This window comes from Lemur catta, chromosome 14 (assembly GCF_020740605.2).
Source record: "Lemur catta isolate mLemCat1 chromosome 14, mLemCat1.pri, whole genome shotgun sequence".
In the NCBI taxonomy this organism is placed as follows: Eukaryota; Metazoa; Chordata; class Mammalia; order Primates; family Lemuridae; genus Lemur; species Lemur catta.
The window spans coordinates 22,736,666-22,759,704 of NC_059141.1; the positions used below are offsets into that span (position 1 = coordinate 22,736,666).

At 42.2% G+C, this 23,039-nt stretch overlaps 1 protein-coding gene across 2 annotated transcripts in view; it reads left to right on the top strand.

The window, feature by feature from the left end:
• FBXW4 (F-box and WD repeat domain containing 4) overlaps positions 1-23,039 on the top strand; it is an 80,497-nt gene that overhangs the window by 14,569 nt on the left and 42,889 nt on the right. Inside the window, exons 2-5 of one of the 2 annotated variants that reach the window (XM_045568568.1) lie at positions 4,684-4,779; positions 7,538-7,723; positions 8,173-8,305; positions 13,341-13,435. In XM_045568568.1, the coding sequence (XP_045424524.1) occupies positions 4,684-4,779; positions 7,538-7,723; positions 8,173-8,305; positions 13,341-13,435 (510 nt within the window). The remainder of the gene's footprint in view (positions 1-4,683; positions 4,780-7,537; positions 7,724-8,172; positions 8,306-13,340; positions 13,436-23,039) is intronic. The other variant, XM_045568569.1, reaches the window with a different exon arrangement.

Below are 23,039 nucleotides of genomic sequence, written 5' to 3' on the forward strand. Positions count from 1 at the left end.
TTTAGTTTCTTCTAGTTATACTATTTTAAGTTCACTCTTTGATATTTTGGGAATTTATTATATTTTGGTATGAGATAGCAATCTAAGTGTTTTGCTCTATTGATATCCAGTTTTATCAACAGCATTTATTATTATTTTGATATGTATTTTCCTCTTTACCAAAATATTACATTGTAGAAAAATTGGAAAATATATAAAAGCACAAAAAAGAAAATAGAGACACCCCAAGTTGGCTACCCATATTTAACTATGGGTATTTTTATTTTATCTTTCCAGTGTTCTTTCTAGGCATGTATATTCTTTTTTCCTCTCTCTCTTCCTTCTAATAAAACCAGGAACATGCTATACAAACTCAATAGGAATAATTAATTGGTAATTTCTTTCCTTAGTTTAAAATTCTGCTATTTGTTATATACTAAATTCATATTAGTTTGAATCATTTCTTGCTTTTTAAAAATCAGGTTAAAAAATTTATTTCCAGTGTCTTCTAATTGAACAGAACTAGTAATATAGGAAGTATAATTGCTTTATCAATAAACATTGTTATGCATAAGGCACTGGGTAAATGAAAGCAGTGCCTGGCATGTTGTAAGCACCACATTAAATGTTGGTTAAATAAATAACATTTGGAATCGTAATCCAGAGAGATTATAATGTTCTCTCTATATATTTTTTTCTGTTATCTAGGCTGGAGTGTGGTGGCACAATCATAGCTCACTGTAGCCTTGATCCTGGGCTCAACCCATCTTTCTACCTCAGCCTCCAGAGTAGCTGGGATTATAGGTGGCACCACCATGTCTGGCTAATTAAAAAAATTTTTTTTAGAGACAGAGCCTCACTATATTGCCCAGGCTGGTCTCAAGTGATCCTCCTGCCTCAGCCTCCCAAGTAGGTGGGATTATAGGCATGAACCACCATGCCTGGCTTCTATATCATTTTTAAATAGTATTGATTTTAAATTCTACTTACTATGTTGAAAAGATTTTCAGTAGTAGCGTTTGAAATAGAATATATTTAAGGTTAACCTTCTTTTAGGCAGAAAATTATAGCAGGAAAACCTTTCCTGAGCATTTACACTCTTTGAAGTGTTTAAAAGATTGACGTGAAATCATGGATATAACAATTTTAAATGTCTACATGGATAAAATACTATAAACAAGTGAAAAGAAAATGATAAATTGGAAAATAATTTACAACACATTATTTGAAGAGCCTTTACAAACTCACAAGAGAAAGACCATGAACCTAATAGGAAGTTGGGACAAAAGGCATGAACAAGCATTTCTTAGAAGAAATACTAATGGCTTTTAAACATATGACCAGATATTCAATCTTATTTACAATTTTGAAAAATATACGTTTAGACAATAGGGAGGAAGCATTTTTTTTTACTTCTTAGACTTCAAAAGATAAAAAGAATTTAAAAAGTATCAAGATCATGAAAAATAAGGAAATAATGAGATATTGACATGATGACTAAATATAATATAGTATCTAGGATTGGATCCTAGGACAGAAAAAGACATTAGTAGAGAAATTGGTGAAGTCTGAATAAAATCTGGAGTTTGTTAATGTACCAGTGTTAATTTCTTAGTTTTGACACATGTACCATGATTATGGTATAAGATGTTAACATTAGGAGAAGTTGAAAAAAGGATATATGGGAACTCTCTGTATAATATTTACAACTTTTCTGGAAATCTAAAATTATTCCAAAATTTTAAAAAAATGTTAAGGAAAAAAAGAAAATCACAGATACTCAAAAATAAATACCCTAATATGGTATTGGAAATGGAAGTTGGTATCCTCTTTTGGATGACAATTTGGCAGTATCTATCAAAAAAGGTACAATTTCTTTTGACCTATTCGATATCATTTCTAATTTTTTCTCCCCACATAAATAGAGGTACAAAGGTATTTATGGCAGCATTGTTTGTAATGGCAAAAGTATGGAAACTGCTTACATGTCAATCAGTAGATGACTGATTAAATTATGATGGAGTCACACAATGAAATTCTATGCAGCTGTTAAAGAGAATGAAATGGATTAAATATTGATATGGAATAATTCCCAAGGTGTATTGTTAAGTGAAGAAAGCAATGAGTAGAATAGTGTACTCCTATTTTTTTAATTAAAAGGAATATGTGTAGGAATACACACACAAACAGTATTCTATGTGCATCTACTATATATATATATATATATATATATATATATATATATATATATATATATATATATATATATATATATAAAATTGTGTTTAGGAAGGAACAGTCTTGGCCAGGATTAGGAGAATGACTCACATTTTCATTGTTGACCTTTCATACTATCTGTGTTCTTTTTTTTAACCTTGTGCATATATTACTTTATTAACCAAAAATAATTGTACATTAAGTGAAATAAGGCCAGGAGGTAGGGTATTATTTATCTAGAAATGGATGAGGTATCTTCTCTCTCTGCCTGCCAAAACCATCCTTTCTAAACTGTGTCTGTCAGAATCTTGAAAGTGACACTTGCTGGCTTTTGGTAAAGGTTGGTAAATGTGAAGGTGTTAAGTAGAGGCTGGAAGAAATGTGTGCCTCTCTCCTTGGCCAGTGAGTTTCTAGGTAGACATAGCAGTTATCACTCTGTGTCCCAGGGGGTGTATCTTTTATTGTGTAGTGGAGGAAGCCAATAGAGGGGAGATGTTGGGACCTGAAATGGAATTTTCAAATTCTTGCTCATGATTTCAAAATTCTGTCCATAGGTATACTCTTTAAGGAGCTTTGAGCTCCTCTTCCTTTCCTCTACCAACCTGCCCCTGAACTATGCCACTCCTACAGCTGGTGTACCCTTATCTCTTACTGCTGTTATCTTCCTCATCCAGAAAGTACTAATGACACTCCTCTAACAATATTTTTTTAAAATGAACAATTTAAAACATAGAAAAGTTGAATGAACTGTACCATGAATGCTCATATACTCACCACCTACCTAGATTTCACAGTTAACATTTGGCTGTATTTCTTTATGCATTTCAAAATAAGTTACAGATATCAGTACACTTTACCCCTAAACACTTCAGCATGCATGTATATCATTGACTAGAGTATATTAGTTTATAGTTCTTTTTTTTTTTTTTTTAAGAAAAACGTATAGGGCTAGGCATGGTAGCTCATGCCTATAATTCCAGCACTTTGGGAGGCCCAGGGAGTGCAATCACTTGAGGCCACAAGTTTGAGACCAGCCATGGCAACATAATGGAATTCCATCTCTATAGGTGTGTGCCTGCAGTCCCAGCTACTCGTGAAGCTGAGGTGGGAGGATCGCTTGAGCCTGGGAGTTAGAGGTTGCAGTGAGCTATGATTACGTCATAGCACTCCAGTCCGGGTAACAGAGTGAGACCCTGTCTCAAAAAAAAAGAAAGAAAAATGTATCATATAGACAGTGAATTTATATTTGAGTGAAATGTTCAAATGTTCAAATCTTAAGTGTATCATTTGATGCATTTTGGATTGTGTAACCCAATCCCCTTTAAGATTCAGATACAGAATATCACCCCAGAAGGTTTCCACATACATGTTCCTTCCCAGTCGATCCCCATCCCCACCCTGTTGGTAATCACTGTTCTGATTTTTTTCATCATTGATTAGCTATCCTTTCTCCTCAAACTTCATGTAAATGAAATCATACAGTATGAACTCTTTTGTGTAAGATTTCTTTCATTCAGCATAATGTTTTTGTGATTCATCCGCATTAATGTGTGTATCAGTACTCCTTTCGTTTTTCTGCTTAGTAGTAATCATTGTATGAATCTATCACAGTGTGTTTATCCACTCTGCAGTTGATGAGTGCCTAGGCTGTTTATGACTTTTAGCTATTATGACTAAAGTTCCTATGAACATTCTTGTATAAGTCTTTTTGTGGACATACGCTTTTATTTCTCTTGGATAATTGCTAAGTCATAGAGTAGGTGTATGTTTAGATTTATAACAAACTACCAGAAGCTTTCTCCCAAAATGGCTATACCATTTTGCTTTCCCACTAACAATGTAGGGGAGTTCCTTATTTGTCTTCAAAAAACATATATGTACATATACAGAGAAGATTTCTTTATCTGGATACAAGCCCTTTGTCAGATGTTCATTTTGTGAATATTTTCTCACAGACTGTGGCTTGTGTATTCATTTTGGTGAGCAGACATTTTTAATTTGATAAAGTCTAATTTATTGGATTTTTTTTCTTTTATTTTATTGCTTTCTGTGTCCTAAGAAACCTTTGCCCATCTCCTTAGATGTTTTTATATATTTTCTTCTAACAGCGTTATAGTTTTAGATTTTTATGTTTAGGTTTATGATCTATTTTGAATTACTTTTCCTGTATGGTGTGAGGTAGGGGTCAGGGCTCATTTTTTTTTTTTCATATTGATATCCGGTGGTTCCAACACTATTTGTTATCTGTTCTTAATTAGATTGTTTTGGCATCATGATAGATGCTTTTAATAGCTTAAAAGACAGGCTTTTCTCCTTGCTTTTCTTGGTTATTCAGGTATGGAGAGAGGAGAGTTATGCCTTCCTGGTCTCCTAATCCCTTTAGTTATATTCAGTTATATTCTGGATGCTCCTGAGTCCTGACTTCAGGACTTTCTCAGGTTGGCAGTGAATTATAGTGACTGGATTATCTGTTCTGTCTGGACATAGGATGACCAGTGTCCCTGTGAAGGATCGGGTGAAGGTATCTCAGAACTGGAGGCTAGGGCGCTGCCGAGAGGGGATTCTGCTGAAGTGGAGATGCAGGCAAGTAACCTCTTGACTCTTTTAGAACTACCTGGGAAGGAAAAGCATAATAGAAAGTGGCTATGATAATATAATAGCATGCTGGCTAGAATGTAAGTGAGGCTATCTTGAGTGGGACATCACTGGTGATCCTTTAATCACCACAAAGGGGGCATCAGAGGGACAATGTTTTTCACATTAAGAAAAAGAAATATAAGAAATGTTCTTTGTTTTTAACAAATTCCATATTTTTGTGATCATAAAGAAATGTTTATTGTAGACATTTGGAAAAAATAGAATATTCTAAAGAAGAAAATAAAACTTACCTATAATTTTGCCACTCAGGGGTAAACTCTGTTGACTTACCTCATCAAAAGAAATAAATGAAATCTATGTTTTAACTTACCTTATTTTACAATTATTTTTCTTTATTTTATTATTATTATTATTTTTTTGAGACAGGTCTTGCTCTTTCTTCTGGGCTAGAGTGCAGTGGTGTCGTCATAGTTCACTGCAACCTCAAACTCCTAGGCTCACCCATGCTCCTGCCTCAGCCTCCCAAGTAGCTGGGACTATAGGCACATGCCACCACACCTGGCTAATTTTTCTGTTTTTGTAGAGATGGGGTCTCACTCTTGCTCAGGCTGGTCTCAAACTCCTGGCCTCAAGCAGTCCTCCTGCCTTGGCCTCCCAGAGTGCTAAGATTACAGGCATGAGCCACTGCGCCCAGAAGATTATTTTTCTTTAATCTTCCACTCTGTGGAGTTACTGCGTCACTCTTGACTTCCTTTAGCCCTCTCCCCTACTTTATTAAAAGGTAAGGCAGGATCTAAAGGTTTGGATATATATGTTACAGGAGGTAGAGCTTAGAAAAAGTACCAAGAAATATAGATAATGGCTGTGGCACTGCTAATGCCACAAATGTTATACTTCAACAATTCTAAATTATTTTATAGTTATTATTTGACTTCCTACCAAAAAAAGTGCTCCTTATTGATTGGTTGCAGTAGATATGGAACATCATGATTCCCCATTACAGGTTGACCTGTACCTGTATTGGTACAGGCGCTTTATCTGATTAACTTTTTCTCTCTTGCTAGTGTCCAGTTTCCACTGGTTTCACTGACATCAGTTGCTGTGAATTATGTGGTGGTGGTAATGATGGTGGTGATGGTAAAGAAACTACAGGAGAGAAAGACGGATTTTTATGACGAAGAACTTTACTCTCTGTTTCTCACTTCTGCCTTTTAATACCAAAGAGTAGAGTTTATTTCTCTATCAAGGTTTTGTCCCTGGTGTTGTCTCTTTGGGCTAGTTTCAAGCAGTTTGGTGAATAAACACCCAGGACCATTAATGAGGCTGCCCTGTGATTCTCCACTGTTCACCTGGCATGAACCTGGTTTCTTGTCGTAGGCAAATGGCTGTTTACCAGATGGCTCAAAACACAAGAATTCCAACCCCCTCTGTTTGCTGCCTGCTTGAGTGTGCCACATACCCTTGCAAGGGGATGTTGAAGAGGAATGTGCATAATGAGTGAGAATTCAGGCATCTGTACACACTCTACACATGTTCCATATAATATATGCACACACTTGTAAAATCCTCTTGAGCAGAAACTCAGTTACTACAAAGTCTAAGCTGCATTTAATGGCCCGTCAAGTCAATTTGCAGAACTTTTCCACATTCCCATGACGCTTGTATTAAGGAGTCTGGGGAAGAAACACAGCCCAGTTTGCTCAGACTGGCTTGGCAGTGGGAGATAGTGTCTCTGTACATGGGGATGAATCAGACGTCCCTATTCTTTTCTTGGGACCTGGTAGCTTTAGGACCCCTACATAGATTAGGACAGGTAGACTACCCTTTTCCACCTTGGAAAAGGGGCTTAGTCCTCACTAGAGAGCCTAGTGTCTGGCAGAGTCTTCTTCCTTAAGGCTCACTCCCTGCCATGGGACTGGCCTGTGGCTTCTAACCTTTCTTCCTCCTGCCAGATTATAGAGGAATCTTTAACTATGTGTGGATTTCTCTTATCAGTTGCCTGTGAGAACTGATTTTCTCTGTAGCCCCTGAACTGTAGCACACTGCTCTAGAGTTGTATTTTTCCATTGTCGCACTTACCCTTTAATACAGAAATGTAGATATCCCTGTGAGGATCTAGGTATCTAATCAGTACATTAGCATCCCTTCCTAAATGGCTTTATTCCTTTCACTTATAAATGGCCCCTTTGCTCTAATGGACAAGGGAATGGGGCTTCTCAGGGCTTACTCTTCTCTTTTCCATCACACCCTAACCGATCTATTGGGAAAGAGATATGTACGGGAGTCTTGGAACCTTGAAACTTATCACTTACACTTCAAATCAATGAAGATGCAGAATGAAAGAAAAAATTACTTCACCTGGCTGGAAGATTTCTTTTTGATCCTTTCCACCTCTCAACCATTGGATTTTATAAGGTATTTCTACCCACAATAAGTCCAGATAGGTAGGAATTCAAATATTAAGCATTCTCTAATTAAAAGTGACATTTAGTCAGTCTTTTAATTCTGACTCTATTTTAGAAAGTCCAAAGAAGATTAGATCACTGCAAAGCTCAGTCATTCTAGTTTTCTGAGGGTAGCTGAGAGGTAAGTAATTTGGAAGGAGAGGATCAAAGTATAGACTGTTAGGCTTGCAGGTTGTTCTTGCTAAGTTGGGGATTGGTCAGCCTCCTCAAAGATTGGGGTTCAACATACAACATGCTGTATGTTGTTGATCCTTAAATTTTCTTTTCTATCTCTGCAGTCAGATGCCGTGGATGCAGCTAGAGAATGATTCTCTGTACATATCCCAGGCTAATTTCATCCTGGCCTACCAGTTTCGCCCAGATGGTGCCAGCTTGAACCGTCGGCCTCTAGGAGTCTTCGCTGGGCATGATGAGGACGTTTGCCACTTCGTGCTGGCCAACTCACATATTATCAGTGCAGGAGGGTAAATGCTGCAGGTTTCTCCTTCCACCTTCTTCCTTCCTGTTCTTCAGGGACCTTCTGCCTGCTTCTGACTTTTCTGTCTCAACTCCAAAGGGATGAGGAGGGAGACCAGAAGGGGTAGTGGATTTTTCCCATTTAAAGCAAAGAGATTTTACCAAAAGCAGTTAAATGGGGTTAGTTGGAGAAGGAAACAGGAAGAGACTTCTTTGAAAAGTGAAGCTGGTTATGATACTCTCCAGAAGGAAATTTATTTTGTCTCTCAGCTCTGTTCAGCCCAAGTGTGCAGAAAAAGTAAAGGTATCTAGAAACTCAGCACCTTATTGGGCTGAATTGCGTAATGCTTAGCAAATCTGGATGTCATTGTAGATGTGGGCTGTTTCTGTAGACTTGTTCTCATCCTACAGAGAGAATAATTGGCTTTTGGGGGTGGGCTCCTTATTTCTCTTCTAGAGATGGGAAGATTGGCGTTCATAAGATTCACAGCACCTTCACTGTCAAGTATTCAGCTCATGAACAGGAGGTGAACTGTGTGGATTGCAAAGGGGGCATCATTGTGAGTGGCTCAAGGGACAGGACAGCCAAGGTGAGGTGGTCTCCCCCTTACACACTGTTATTCCCTCCTGTCTATAGGGAGTGGGGTGGGAGAGGGTGGATAGGGCCTTGAGTCCCAGGATTGGCTGAGAGCATTGGCTGGAGCATGGGGGGAAAACGACACAATAAAGGACTCACTTATGTGATTCTGGCATGCAGCTTGCCATGCCAGGATGTGTCCCTGCCAGCTGGACTGGGAAAGGAGTGGACAGTGGCTGGGAAGCTTGCCACTCACTTGAAATGTGGCGTGAACTCAAAAACAGAGGGCCTGGCCAGCTTTTCCTCCCTGAGCTAAGTTTCCTCAAGTTTGTGGGTTGAGTTCTAACCCCAATATTTTATTTTAAAATTTCCCTCCTTTTGCTTACGCTCTGTTTAGGGAGGTTAATTTTTCACCACCTTGTTTATAAGCCATCAAGCTGATAATTGAAATGTGTTTTTACTGCTTCTCTGGAGAGTGATGTGGTCAGTAAGCAGTAGAGATGATGATGAGAGGGGGTGTTATTTGTTGCGTCATTGCCAAATTTCCTAGTCCACAGACATCTGCCAAGGCATGAAAGAATGAGGCTGATAAATAGCGTGACCCTTGCTTCATGGACTCAGCTTTCATCCATGTCTGGGTCAAATAGGCTCCCACCTATGAGACAGAGAAGAAATTCATGCTCCAGGCCTGTGTCCAACAGCCTAGCCAGGGCCTAGACAGGCTTGGTCCTTTGGGGCTGCTGTGGGAACTTTGCTGACAATTCAGTTGATAGTATAGGAGGCCCAGTAGTATCTTGCTTGTATATTTCCCAGCATCTGCAGGCTCCATAGTGCTAACAGGAGCAAAATGCTTGTTGGTGTCAGCAAATGGGCCTCTAAGATACATCGGGAAAAGACTCAGGAGACGGAAATTACAATCTTTACTCAGTAACTTTTCTGACTCCATATACCCTCTGGTGATTTCTCCTTCAAGTAGAAATGTTGCTAATTTATGTAAAAAGAAGGGCTAAATATGCTCCCTTCTATTTATGGAAGTTTCTCCTCCCTTAGCTGTTTTCTTCCTTACACTTTGTATTTGTCAAGAGAGAATGCATACCAGCACAGGAAGCCTGAGAAAAATCTAGCAAATCTTTTAAACCAACATGGAAACTGAATTTCCCATCACTTGCTTCCTATTCCCTTATCCTATACATATTTCAAGTTTCCACTTAGTCACTGTCTTTGTACCGTTCTTTGCAAAGATCCTGGCTTTAACTTGCTATACTGCTCAAAAGTCAATTTGCATAGAAACATTTTTGTGGCATGTGTGACCTAGATATTCCCATCTTATTCTGGCATTTTCCTTTCATGGCTTCAGGCTTCCCCTGTTTCCTCCTTTTTAGTGACATCTCTTTCTTCTATCCTATTCTGAGGTCTGATGCCCAAAGCAGTATAAAACTAAGCTTTACAACCACAGATAGCAATCTGAGGGTATGGACTGCTTACAGTTGAAGAATAGTAGCAATTTTATTTGAGGTATTGAGTTAGATTTATGTTTAAATACGGACAGCCCTATTTAGTGGCTTAGATTTTCTAAAGATTTAAAATAGATACTTCCTTCTTATAAAATTGTCACTATAGTCCACCCTCTTCCTTCTGAGGATTTCTTTTAGGTCTGTGACAGAATTCTCTTCTCTGGTTCTTCTTCAACTCCCGAAAGCTGGTGTGCCATTTCTGGGCTCCCCAGTGATCTCTCCGCCACTTATCTTTTCTGGCCTTCTGCATGCTGCTTGGGTTTCCCGCCTTTCCGTTGTCGTCTTTGCATCCAACCACCTTCATTATCTTGGCCCATTTCCACATTACTGTACTCACGGTTTGTCTCTTGTAACCGAGACATCATTTCTTTTCAGTGACATCTGCAATTCTACAGCTGCTTCTACAGGCTTCACTACACCTGAACCTACTTAAGAATTTACAGTGATGTTTGCCTATAACTATCAGTAGCCTGTTCTTTGGGAGTTCCCAAAATATGTACTGTATTTTAGGAAAGAGATTTGTTTTATGGGTGAGAGGAACCAAAACATTCTCTTTGCAAGACTTCTGAGCTAGAGACTGCCCAAAGAGCCCTCTTCCTTCCCATAAATCTTCAACCCTGTTTTCAGGTTTACTGTTACTTAGCTTGGTTTGCCTCTCTGGGCTTTAATGGAGCCAGTCCCATCTCCTGAGATGTGAACAGATGGTAACTTATGTTCTTCGTGGGCCTGGGCTGGTACTGACCATTCTTTCATTTCCTCCTTTATTTCTCTATTCTTCCTTAGTGCCTACTGTAGGTGAGGCTTGCTATACGAGGTACCTGGGCTTTTCAAAGGTGAGAAAAATACAGCCTCTATCCTTAAGGGGAGATGAGACATGTGTATACCTGGCTATGAAGCTGATTGGAAGTGGCTAGGACTGTGAAGTATAAGGTTCTAGGGAAAGGGCCAGAAAGTTCAAAGAGTAGAGAGATCACATCTGGCTTGGAAGAGAAGACTTTATTATGAAGCAGGAAGAAGCATTTGAGCTGGTTGGTTTTTTTTTTTCTTTTAGTCATTTTTCAAAGCATAGATTTGCTTGTTTGTTTTGTAACAATATGGAATATATCTAGGCACTGTGCTCAGCACTTTATTCATTTTCTCTTTTAGGGTAAGTTTTTCCCACATAATTGTCCTGTTACATATTTTGGATATCTAGTATACCCTACTGTACCTACTTTATTTTATAAGATTTTCCATTATTATTAATATAAATTATTCATGTCATCTTTAATGGTTTCATAATGGACTTACCACAGTTGACTTACCATTTTTCCTATTGGTGGATGTTTGTATCCATTTTTTTCCTGTAGTAATAAGAACCACTGTTGTCGATTGTTTAATAGCTGCTAAATACAGTGCTGCTGTGCTAGGATATACTTATTTTCACTTTTCTACAGTACAAGCCTGAGAGATAGGCATTATTTCCTATCTGATACATGAGAAGACTGAGGCTAAGAAGTTATGAAACATCCCTGAGATCAAAGATAATAAGTAACAACTATGGCTCAAACCCAGATTGTTCAGATTCTACAGCCTATGGGTGTTTTTTCTATTAATACAACCACAGGCTGCAGTTTTAGAAAAACTTGTTAGCATTTGGGTTTTTCTTTGTTTTAGGATTATTTTCTTAGATTTTTAGCAATAGAATTACTGAGGCTTGGTCATTTTAAGGGTCTTGATGCATATCACCAATCTGCTTTTTTTAAAGGCCTGTGTAAATGTCCACCCTCACTGAGTCTTTTCCCAGAATGGTTCTGTTTTGAATTTGGCTGTGGAGAGCAAAGATATGATCAGCATTTTGTTGTCAACTCAACTCCTGTTGCTCAGGTGCCAGGGTACTCATGTTTCTGGAGGATAGTGTGCTGCTGGGGCAGTCTGGGAGCATGAACTTTCCTAAGATTGTGCTCAGAATTGGCAACATGCTTCCTGAGCCACTCCTGGAGACCAGGAACCTTGTTCTGTGCTTTGTAGAATCTAGGAATCCACCAGCCCTTTCCATAGAGGACACTAGTGAGTTGAGGCCTAGGCTGTTCCCACAGAGTTTGTACTCAGAGTCTTTAGTTTCTCCCTGCTTCCGAAACAAGAACCTGCTTCCCCAGGAGTTTGTGTCAGGGAAAAGGCAAAGCTTTCTTCTGGGGCTATCTAAAAGAGGACATTAGAAGTACATCTAGTTATTACCAAAGGAGGCTAACTATAGAGTCCAAAAAGTAAGCCAAAATCATGGCACTCCAAGACAAGTTGTGGTATTTACCTTTGTTTTATGCCTACCTCGTTCAGTATCTTCTTGTCAAATTTGTTTTCTTTTCCCTGTTTTGGAAAAAGTTATACAATCATCCCATCCCCCACCCCCATCATACACATACAAACTCTAAGAAACACTTTCTCCTTTTATAGGAAAGAGATAATCATGTGACCCTAAGAAGGCAGGACCCACCCCCACTCCATCACCTACTCCTTAAACTCAAGGAATGTTTCCTTTAAAGTTCTTCCATCTAAGGTCCTGCCTGAGTTTTGCACGTTCCCCTTATAGCACTGCGGGGACCTTGAGAGGTCATTGGTCCATCCGGCGGCCGCAGGATCCATCCGTGGCTGCTGTCTGGGGACAGCCCTGAACATTTGAGGTTTTCTTTCTGTTTGGTTAGAGACTTACGTCGCGTGTCATCTGGGATAGGGTGAGGTGAGGGGGGAGCCCTGGGCTTAATGGGAGATGTCTAAATGCACTGACTGCTGAGAGGGCTCTGTGAGTGTTGATTAGAGTTAAGCTCAGAGTGGCTGCTAATGTACATTCCTGACTGATAGGGACCAGATAATGTGCTCCAAGCAATATTTTTAACCTGTAGGAGATATGGTAGCTTAAAAGAGTTAAGCTTTTCTGCTACTTTTGGTTACACTAGGTGCTAAATTCCCTGCTGATGTGAATAGCATTGGATCCTGGGCATTATCAACAAACAAACAACAACACACCGCCTTCCTTCTTTGAAGTCTCTCTTTTTCCATTCTTTCCTTTGCTTGCATCTTTCTTTTTACTCCTCTTTCTAATTCTATCACTGCCCCTTTATACTGCACCTTGATCTTCCTCCCTCTCCCTATTTCCCCAAAGTAAAATCTTGGTGAGAGATAGGAGAAAGGAAATCCACAAACATGGGAAAGTTGCTGAGAGAGGCAAGCCCCGTTTGCCCAGTTCTTCTCAGTTAAGTCTCAGCTGAGGAATGTGGAACATCTGATTCCCTGGTATGAATTGGCTGGTAAGTAAGGGCTGTTGGGTGGAATAGAAGAGGGTAGTTAGAACAGGGAGCTAGGGTCTATCTGGGTGGTAGGTGAGCCAGAGCTGGAGAGGCCCCTCTGCTGATACCCTGAACTCTGTGTGTGCAGAGCAGAAAGGATTCTCCACTCCCTTATTGCCCCTTGTCCCCCCAGCAGTTACCCCTCCTGGTGCACTTGCTCCTCCCCACTAATCCCAGGCAATTCCAACAAGAGCATTTCTCCTATTTCCAGGTATGGCCTTTGGCCTCAGGCCGGCTGGGGCAGTGCTTACATACCATCCAGACTGAAGATCGAGTCTGGTCCATTGCTATCAGCCCATTACTCAGGTAAGGGAGACATTTTTGGATATGGTTTTGTCCTGTATAATAATGCTTTTATTTTACTAGATTAGGTGAGCTAGAAAATCTTCTACTTGTATATTCTTTTCTTTTCTTTCTTTTTTGAGACATAGTCTTGCTCTGTTGCCCCAGGTAGAATGCAGTGGTGTCATCATAGCTTGCTGCAACTTCAAACTCCTGGGCCCAAGCGATCCTGCCTCAGCCTCCCGAGTAGCTAGGACTACAGGTGTGCGCCACTGCGCCCGGCTAATTTTTTCTATTTTTGGTAGAGACAGGGTCTTGCTCTTGCTCAGGCTGGTCTCAAACTCCTGACTTCAAGCGATCCTCCCACCTTGGCTTGCTAGGATTATACATGTGAGACACCATACCTGGCCCTTTCTACTTATATATTCCAGGTTGCTTTGAGCTGCTTTCCTGGAGAATTTAAAATCCTGCACAGAGATTTGAGGTCTTTGGGTCACTTCACATGTGTTTGAGGTTGAGAGAACCTTCTAAGGGCTAATTTTCAAGTATCTAACCCCAGAAATGTTAAGGAAAGTATACTATATTAGAATGTAACTAAGAGTATAGCTGTTAACAGAGGTGTCCCTTCTGGACCAGATGCCCTCTGGGGTTGCTCCCAAAGCAGAGGCCACTCAGCATCTCTGGGAGGTGACAACACCAGCCAGCCTGCTCTCACAACTCACATCTCTGCTTTGTTCCCCTTGGAAAATGTCCTCTGGAGTATCCCTTATAGACTTGAGTCATTAGGAGAGGCTTGGGGCCTATATCCAACTGGGCCCTTAAACAAAGACATATATGTGGAGTAGAGACACTGACAATTGTAGCAGAAGTGTGAAATTTTTGATGATGGCTTTACCCTACCCTTTGGCCTGACTTGTATTTCTCTAGCTTTACCTATGAACATGTGAGCTTTGAATCCCCACTTCTGCTTTTTAAATTCTCTGGAACCAAGGCAAAGTCTCTTTCCTCCCCAGCAGGATATATAGACTCCCTCTCCTATACCTCTTCTGCCACAATATTTGCCTAGGGTCTTCCCCCACTTCTTTCACCCCTCACTCCCCACCCAAATGGAAATGGGAAAGCTGTGTGGCTGCTGCCTTCCAATATTGAGTTTAAGTTAGTCACTTGTTTTATGAGAGAGTTGGTCCCCCCTCTTTGCTCGGCCCCTTCAGCCTTTTTCCTTACCCCATGGAGCCTGCAGCCCTCCTCCTGCTCCCTTCCACAACTCCCTTTCAGATTTTTTTCTCCCTAAGAATTAGAGCCGATTAGCCACGTCATTAATTCTTCAATTTGACGGCTGATATAGCAGGACCCGAAACACGTTGCTGACCCCGGAGAATGGAGACCCGTTCCTTAGCATATTGACGATGGGAGAAGTTAATTAAAATTCCACAGAGCAAAGGTGTCAGCTAACCTATAAACCTGTCGCTGTTCAGAACAAATCATTCTAGCAATCCTAGGAAAAAGGGAAGGAAAGACCAGCAGGGAGTGGAGAGGCTAAGTGTGTGGGAGCAGAGTGGAAAATGGAGCCATCGAGCTTTGTCCCCTCCTCAGTTTCTTCCTAATGCTACCCTCCTTAAAGCCAATTAGCTGGACTTGGGGGTCTGTGGGCTGGATATGTGTAAGGATTGAAGGAAGACGAGATGGCCTATGGGAGGTGACAGGTGTGCTGGGGACTTTGTCTTAGTGGTTGCTTGTGGATATCTGCTGGCTTCAGGAGACTGGAGTGGGCTGGTGCCAGAGGGAAGCAGCTCAGAGCTGGAGATGGTCCATGTGCTTCCTGCATATGGATTGAGGCCAAAGAACACAGACAGACTCTCCCCTGCACCCCACCCCTGTATTTCTCTACTCCAGCCACTGCCTCTGGAATGTTTTAAGCTACCTCTTAACAGAATAGAACACAGCAACTCTTGAAGATGGCATCAATAAAAGAGGTTGAGGGCAGGGCCAGAGTCTTCCCTCATCATTAAGAAACATGTGAGATCACAATAAATTGAGTTTTGGTTTTTTGGCCACAACTGGGAGACTGGCTTTGGGGAAGGATCTAGCTTTCTGCCATTACTATTACTACTGCTTATATGACTGCCACTACTACTAGCAGCTAACATTTATTAGTCATTTGGTTTGTGCTAGACCCTCTGTTAAGTCCTTGACATGTCTCATCTTTGGTGAAGACCTGGGTCTTGTGTTTTCTTTGCATTCTTCTTCAGAGTCTTCCTGTCCTCTTGGTATATTTTCTAGGCCTGGGATGATTGTTTCACTCGTAGTTGGCTGGCTGTTCAGCTCCTGACCCACAGTTATTTGAGATGGCTTTTTCCCCAACTCCATAGATGATGTCTGGGACTCCTTTTAAGAATAGTTTGCATTTGAGATTTTGTCTTTATACTAGATGACCAGAATATATGCTAGTATTATCTCTGTCTCTGTTTCTCTTACCCAAAGAATATCCTGGGATAGGATCTTTTTACCTTATTATTAGATCCATTTCTTCTCACTATGACCATGAGTTTGAACCTTTCAATAAACTCATCCATTTTCTCAATCTTGGGAGACACTACCTCCCAGCCTCAGGGTCTGTTCTTTAGAGCAGTCTGGGAGATGAGTTCTGCTATGGCACCAACTAGCAGAGTGGCCTCAAATAATTCATTCCCTCTCCTAGCCTCAGTTTCCTCATCTATTAAATATGAATCCTATTTCCTTTATAGACCTTACTAGATTATTGTGAAGATGACCTGAAATAATTTATATGAAAATACTCTGAAAACCTAAAAGGGCTATAGTATTATGTCAGCCAGAATCCTTTCTTATCTGGTGTAAACATTTGCTTACTGGCTTCAACTACTTTCACGTTTCTACCCTTTGCCTGAGCTCTTCTTGGCCCCCAGGGAGTTATGCTGCTCTTTTATAGTCTTCTTGATGTGGAACCTCAGTAGGAATCTCTCTTCCTTCTTCTTTTCCCACTATAGTGTCCCTGCCCTTGATGGCTGCCTTCTGTTTCCCTTCCTGCCACCATTCCTGTTTAGTGTATCACTGATGTGACGTGACCCTGGACCCCTCCTAGAGAATATGAGGGGATGAGGGCAGCGGCTGTCCTCTAGGGCAAGTACTGCTGCTTTGTCTGACAATTTGTCAGCCTCTTTTTGTCCCTTATATAGCTAGAAGGAACCTGGATGGTTAGGAGACCTAGCACAGCTCTTTTCTCAATCTCTTTCTTCTATGTAAAATAATTTGTCAGACCTGTTCATCTTACTTATCTTTGATGCCAGGGCTTTTCTGCCTTCTTGTGTATATACTCAGGCACTTGTAGTATGAAACCTGAAACTTCAAACCTTAGGCTTAATTCAGTTGCTCATGACTGGGAGAAAGTCGGTATTCTGTTCTGTGTCCAAATGTTCCCTTCCCTTGCTTCCATGACCTCAAATTTTTGATTTGTAAACAGTTGTGGAGGATGATATCTAATACTAGTTATGTGCTTAGAGCCGTGTTTAGATACTCAAAAAATACAGAAGGAAAACCAGTAGGCTCCAAAGGAAGGTGGCAGGCAAGGACCTTTTCCTCTGCCTCCTGCTTAACCTCCCACCTATCTTCTTGTCCCGAAACCAATAATCCTGTTTTTAAGGTTCATGACTTACAATTGAAGCCCTCTTCCTGTGGAGGAGGTCCCACCTGGAGCTATTGGATGAGTGAAAGGACAGGTTGAGATGGCTCAGGAGTGAGATGCTGGAGGTGTGTGTGGGGTGGAGAGAGGAGTGTATGTCCCCTACCCCAGGACTGTAATTGTATGGTAGGAATATCTTCAGCCTGCTAGTCTCAGAGATACAACCTCTTGATGTCACATGGAATTCTGAGCACTTTCCCATGAGTAACACAGAACATCAGATTTTTAGGAGTAATATGTTTTATTTTCATTTAAAAATTATTTGCAGCTAAATAAAGATAGTAAATACTCAAGAGTGAGGAAATGCAGAACTGTTAGCCAGGCATAGTGGCTCATGCCTGTATTCCTAGCACTTTGGGAGGCCAAGGTGGGAGGATGGCTTGAGGCCAGGAGTTCGAGACCAGCCTGAGCAACACAGTGAGGACCTGAATGTACAAAAAATAGAAAATTTAGCCAGGTGTGGTGGCGCTCACCTGTAGTCCAGTTACTCAGATGGCTGAGGCAGGAGGGTTGCTTGAGCCCTAAAGTTTGAGGTTACAGTGAGCTATCATGACACCACTGAACTCTAGCCTGGATGACAGAATGAGACCCTGTCTCAAAAAAAAACACAAAAACAACACCAAAAACAAACAAAAAAAAGGAATTGCAGAACTGTTAAAGGCTTAATTTCCTTCCCTTTGTCTTTTCATCTCTTCCATTCTCATTTCCTTTACACCTTACTCCTTGGGTATTTACTGAGCACTTGCAATGTGGCAGCTTCCCCAGTGATCTTATTCAGTGGTGGGGATAAGACAGGTATTTAACTGTAATGATTGCCAGACTATGCTAGGGGCCTTGACCTAGGCTGTCTCTGGTTGGGGGGAAAAAGGGAATTGTCATTCTCTTCTGGGAAAAGGCAGAAATTGAGGCCTTTGGGAAGGGAAGATCAATGCAGGGCCATATGTGGGATGTGGCAGAAGAGGCAGTAGTCTGTGCCCAGGTCTCCCCCAGCCTATTGCCATATCCTATGTGCTGAGGGAGTGTCATGAGGCAGGCCTCTAGGTCATTGCTCTGCCTTACTCATCAATATCTTGGATAGTAGCTGTGGCTCTTAAAATGCTCTGTGGGGACCTGGGAACATTCTCTCTTCCTGGAGGCCAGAGTTGAGATAGAGAGGAGTGGGGGAAGGCAGCATGTGATTGAGGCCTGGGCTCACTCAGGTAGCTGTGAATGCTTGCACTATTCCAGGAGTGCAAACGCACATAGATCTTCAGTTTCAGGCCCCCTCCAAGCGAGCCATGGGGGACTTGTGGTGAAATGAATCTGTAGACCTATCTACCCTGTTTGCCTGGGAGGGGAAGGGAGGGGAGCCCATAGTTGCTCCTTCTTCTGCAGACACCACATTTATTGCCCTCCAAGAAAAAGAAGGTGCTCAGCAGAACCCTTTCCCCATCTCTGAATAACACTGTCGTGTGAGTGAGTGTGGTCAGGAAGGCTTCCCAGGACACTTGGGTTTTAATCCCTTCTCTCCTGCTTCTGTCATTAGGGAAATATATGAGTGGTATAGGTGTAGAAATTTGACTTAGCTGTGTTATTAAATATACAATATAATTTTGTGTAACTTTGCTCACTGTGGTGGCCTGTTTGTTTTTGGGGAGATTAGTCCAAGTCTGCATGAAATGTACCGATTCAAATTTGTAAAGTGAGTTGCGGCCCCTGGGGGGTTTTGATGGAGGAGCTGCCCCTTCTTGCTTCATTTCTCCCAGAGGTGAGGGAGAGTCTGGAAGGAAAGCAATCACTGTGTACTGTTTGGTAAGCGGGTGGGTTTTTGGGGAAAGCAGGGTGTTTGTTCGCAGTGGCTACAGGGTTTACTGTGTGTTGTGTGTGTGGTAGACACATATTCACCAGCTGGTTGAAATACATCTTTCTTTAGTGAAAGGTAATTGCATCTGGAGTTTTCTCTGACAGAGAGGTTTGAAAGATTGGAAAAAGAAGTAGCCAACTTTCATTTTGGATTCTTTTGGTTCCCAGTAGTTCAGCAATCCTTTGGCCCTAGGCTCCATAACTCACTCAGTGCTTTAGGAGAAGAAGAATCAAAAGTAAATATTGTGCCTCTGAGTTTTTCTTTTTCTGTCTGGCGATGCACAGCTTGATGTGAAGGGGATCCCTAACCTTGATAACCTGAGGACACAGATGGATGACTTTGTAGTGCTTCACACTGTAGCTGGTCCTCCAGATGGCATGGGCCGTGGCTAGCTTGGGGATCTCTCTGTTTTCCTGTCCCAGGGTCAGGGGCAGAGGGGAAGCCTCCTCTGGGGCCTGTCTAGGGAAAGGAGACCTGAAGATCTAGGCAAGGAGTGGCTTTGTGTCCCCCTCTGCAAAACTGTAGGGCACAGCATGGAACTTTCTGCATGTGGTACCCCTAGATGAGAGAGTCAGAGGCACAAAGACACCATAGAGGGGCTAATTGCTGGCATGGCTGGAAGGGGCATCATGACACCTCGAGAAAGATGGAAGCTCTGGGTAATGCTGCTTGGACCCACTGGTCCAGCCTTAAATGAGCTTAAATTGGAAAGGCATCAATGTGGGGATGCCATTGAATTGGAGTGAGGTCCTGCTAAATCTCAGTGCAGTGCCCTCCACCCTAGAGTTCATTGCCTGTGCAAATCCAAGCTTCTCAGGCAGTCATATCCATCAGTAGCAAGGACCAAATACCACAGGGGTGGGTTTCACTTCCTCAGGACCCTGGATTTCTGCCATTACCCAGGGCAAGATGAGCACAGGGAGGCTCATGTGCTGAGCTACTGGCCTGAAACCAGTACCCTCCCAGCCCTGGCTGGCCCAGAACCCATTTGTGGGAGCAACTCCTTCCCTGGGCAGCATGGTTGGCTCACTTGTCAAGAGCTGACTTAAATACAGCACTACAAATAGAAACAGGCTGCTGCAGAGGACTGGATACTGTGGAGACACAGTTGATGCATTGAGACTCTGCCCCCCTGCTAACAGGGATACATCTCTGTCTCAGTCTCAGTGTTTAAATTCATTCTTTCTCCATCTCTGTCACTGTGCCTCTCTTCTTCTCTCTTTCCCTTCCTCTTCTATGCCTTTTCCCTCCCCCCCGCCCCAGTTTCTTTTTCTCTCTCCAGGTACTGCCTAAGCATTACTATGTTCTAGGCACTAGGGACACAACAGTGAACTAGACAGCATAGTCTGATGAGAAAGGTGGACAAGTGGGTAGTACAGTGTGGTAAGTTCTCAGATGAGGTTTAGAGAGAGCCCTGGGAGCACACTGGGGAGATCAGTCTTCTTCCTTCTACTGCCTATGTCCCCTGGCTCCATTCCCCACCTACACCATCCTTTCTTCTACTCTTCGCTCATCAGGAAGAGAGAAGGGAATTTTCCTGCCTTAGTTGCTGCTGACTTTTCTGGGTTGTGGGTGCAATGTGCCTGTGTTTTTCCACCTTTGATCACTGTTCTGCCAACAGATAATTTAGCAATCACATCCCAAGGTGGAAGCATGGAGTTAATGTAAAAATTAGGTTGTTTTTTTTTTCCTCTTTAAACTTCAGTGGGTGATGAGGCAGAGAGGGAGGGAGGCGGGAGGGTGAAGGGGAGCCATAAATTCTGGGGCTGGTGTAGCTGTTCTCTGAGCAGCCGGGAAGCCTCTGATGTCTCCACAGCACTTTCATTAACATTTAAATTAAGGGTTTGTTTTCCAGTCTGTTTTATAGGTAGGGACCTTTCATGGCCTGTCACATGTGCCCCCACCCCCAGCCAGTGTGTAATTGTAGCCACCGCTCTATCCTAACTCTGGGTTGCAGCCATAGGTTCAAAGGGAATTCCTGGAGATGGAGCTTTGGAAGTATGAGATGTAACAGTCAGGATGTGGGTGTTACTCCTCAAATGAAGGTGTTGTGGTAGAAGCTCTTTTCTCCTCTTATCTGACCTGTGCTTTTCTCTGCTCTTCAAGGGACACACACTTCAATCTGATTCTGACCCCTCCTACCCTTCCTACCCTTCATGCCCTTCCTTCCCTTGGGCCATGGGGCAGGTGGGAAAGGGTGCAGTCCATCTGAGTGGTTTTTCCTTGTATCACAAGTTAGGGCCTGGGACATTCTAAGATACAGATCTCCATGCTTATCTTCCTCCTTTTGATTATTACTATTGTTAGCTTTTAGCCTCATGAATACTTCCTCCTACTTCACTTACTCTTGGAGAAGTAATAAAATAAAAGGGATTACCATCCGAGAAGAATTTATAATATAATAGGATCATTTGGTCTTAAAAAAAATGCATTCTAACACAGACAGATATACAAATACACACCATACTTAGTCGCTAGCTCTGAGTGTACCTGTGTTAGAAGCAGCTTACTGATTAGAAGATCATTTGAGGAAGCTGTTCTCCCAGATCTTGGCATTCAGAGGAAGCTCCCCTACAACCTCAAGGAATGTATTTGTTTCTAAGCTTCCTTTCTCATTGGGGTATCTGGCAGCATTTGGGGATGTTTTGAAAAGACATTTCTGCTTTGGTCTCTCTCTTTTCCATCAGCATCCTGTTTATCTGTAGATGATGAGAATGTATGCTAAACACACATGAAGCATCTCATTAGTTCAAACCTCTGAGGGCTTAGTTGACCCACTGCTGGTCTCTAGCTAGCTTTTTACTCTGGGCAGTGATGAGAGAGGCACTGGGACCTTTCTCTCTTTCTGGGCAGAGGCTGAGAGTTTGCTTTCTTTTGGAGCCTGAACTTCATTGCCCGAAGTCACCACATCTTTCCTCTTTCCTCCACTAACCGAATTAAACCATCCATGACACATCTGCAGGGTTGAAGATGGCTGAGTGTCTTGCTCTCCTGTGCCAGGTAACCTTGTGAACAGGTGGACACTCTCATTCCCTGAGGTCTTGCCCAAGGGGAGTGAGGGAGGTGCTGGGGCGACCCCTCTGCAGGTGCTGCTTGGGCTCAGATTCCAGGCTGGTGTTTAGGCCCCGCCTGGTGGTGATTAATCTGGGACACAGGCCGACAGAGGCCCAGCCAGGGCAGCTTTGGTCCCTCACTGTGAAGACCTTTGGCTCGGAGACTGAACTGATCTCTGTAGCCTGCTTCGGCTTGGGGTTTGATCTGTCAAGGCTAAAGAGGAACCTGATGGTAGAGCGGAAACTTCTAGCCCTGTCTGACTTATAGCACTGATCCATTCCAGTGGCCTTGTCATGGTAATACTAGTATATTTAAGATTTCCCCACCTGTTAGCTGTAAACACTCAGATCAGTCAAAAGGGGGCTGTTCATGAAAGATCTGTGCTTTTAGTTTTTTGAGCTACTGGAGCTTATTCTAATAAATAGTCTGGGGGCCACGGTGGGGGTTTCTAGTGGGAATCTGTGAAAAAGGCAACAATGTGGGTGTGGCTAGATCAGTAGCAGAATGTATGTTTTTGTGTGGGGGGGGTCATGTCAAAGGTGGAAGGATCACCCCATCCTCCTGCAATTAGGTGGCCGTCAGGCCATTTGGGACAGATTTCAGTACTTCAGTTTAGAATCAAGTCTTAAGTTCCTTGTTTTCCTTTTCATTTCAAACCAAACTTTTTTTTTGAAAATGCCATACCCTCCTCCTCCCATTTCCATTTATCAGATTCCTGGTTCCTAGGACCTCCATGGTGCCAGTTGTATTTCTTCCCTTCTCTGAGTTCAGGACAATGACACATGGCTCTACTTGGTCATGGGCTTAAGGCCCCAAAATAGGAATTCTGCTTCTAACAGTTTCCCTGTCTCAGTGAGTCTCAGTGAGTTGCATTATTGTAGTAGCTCATTTTGGCAGTTAGGAGCTTGGGATCTAAGAGTTGGAACATTTCCCTTACACCATCAAGAGAGAGAATAGGGGCCGGGTGCAGTGGCTCACGCCTGTAATCCTAGCACTCTGGGAGGCCGAGGCGGGTGGATCGCTCGAGGTCAGGA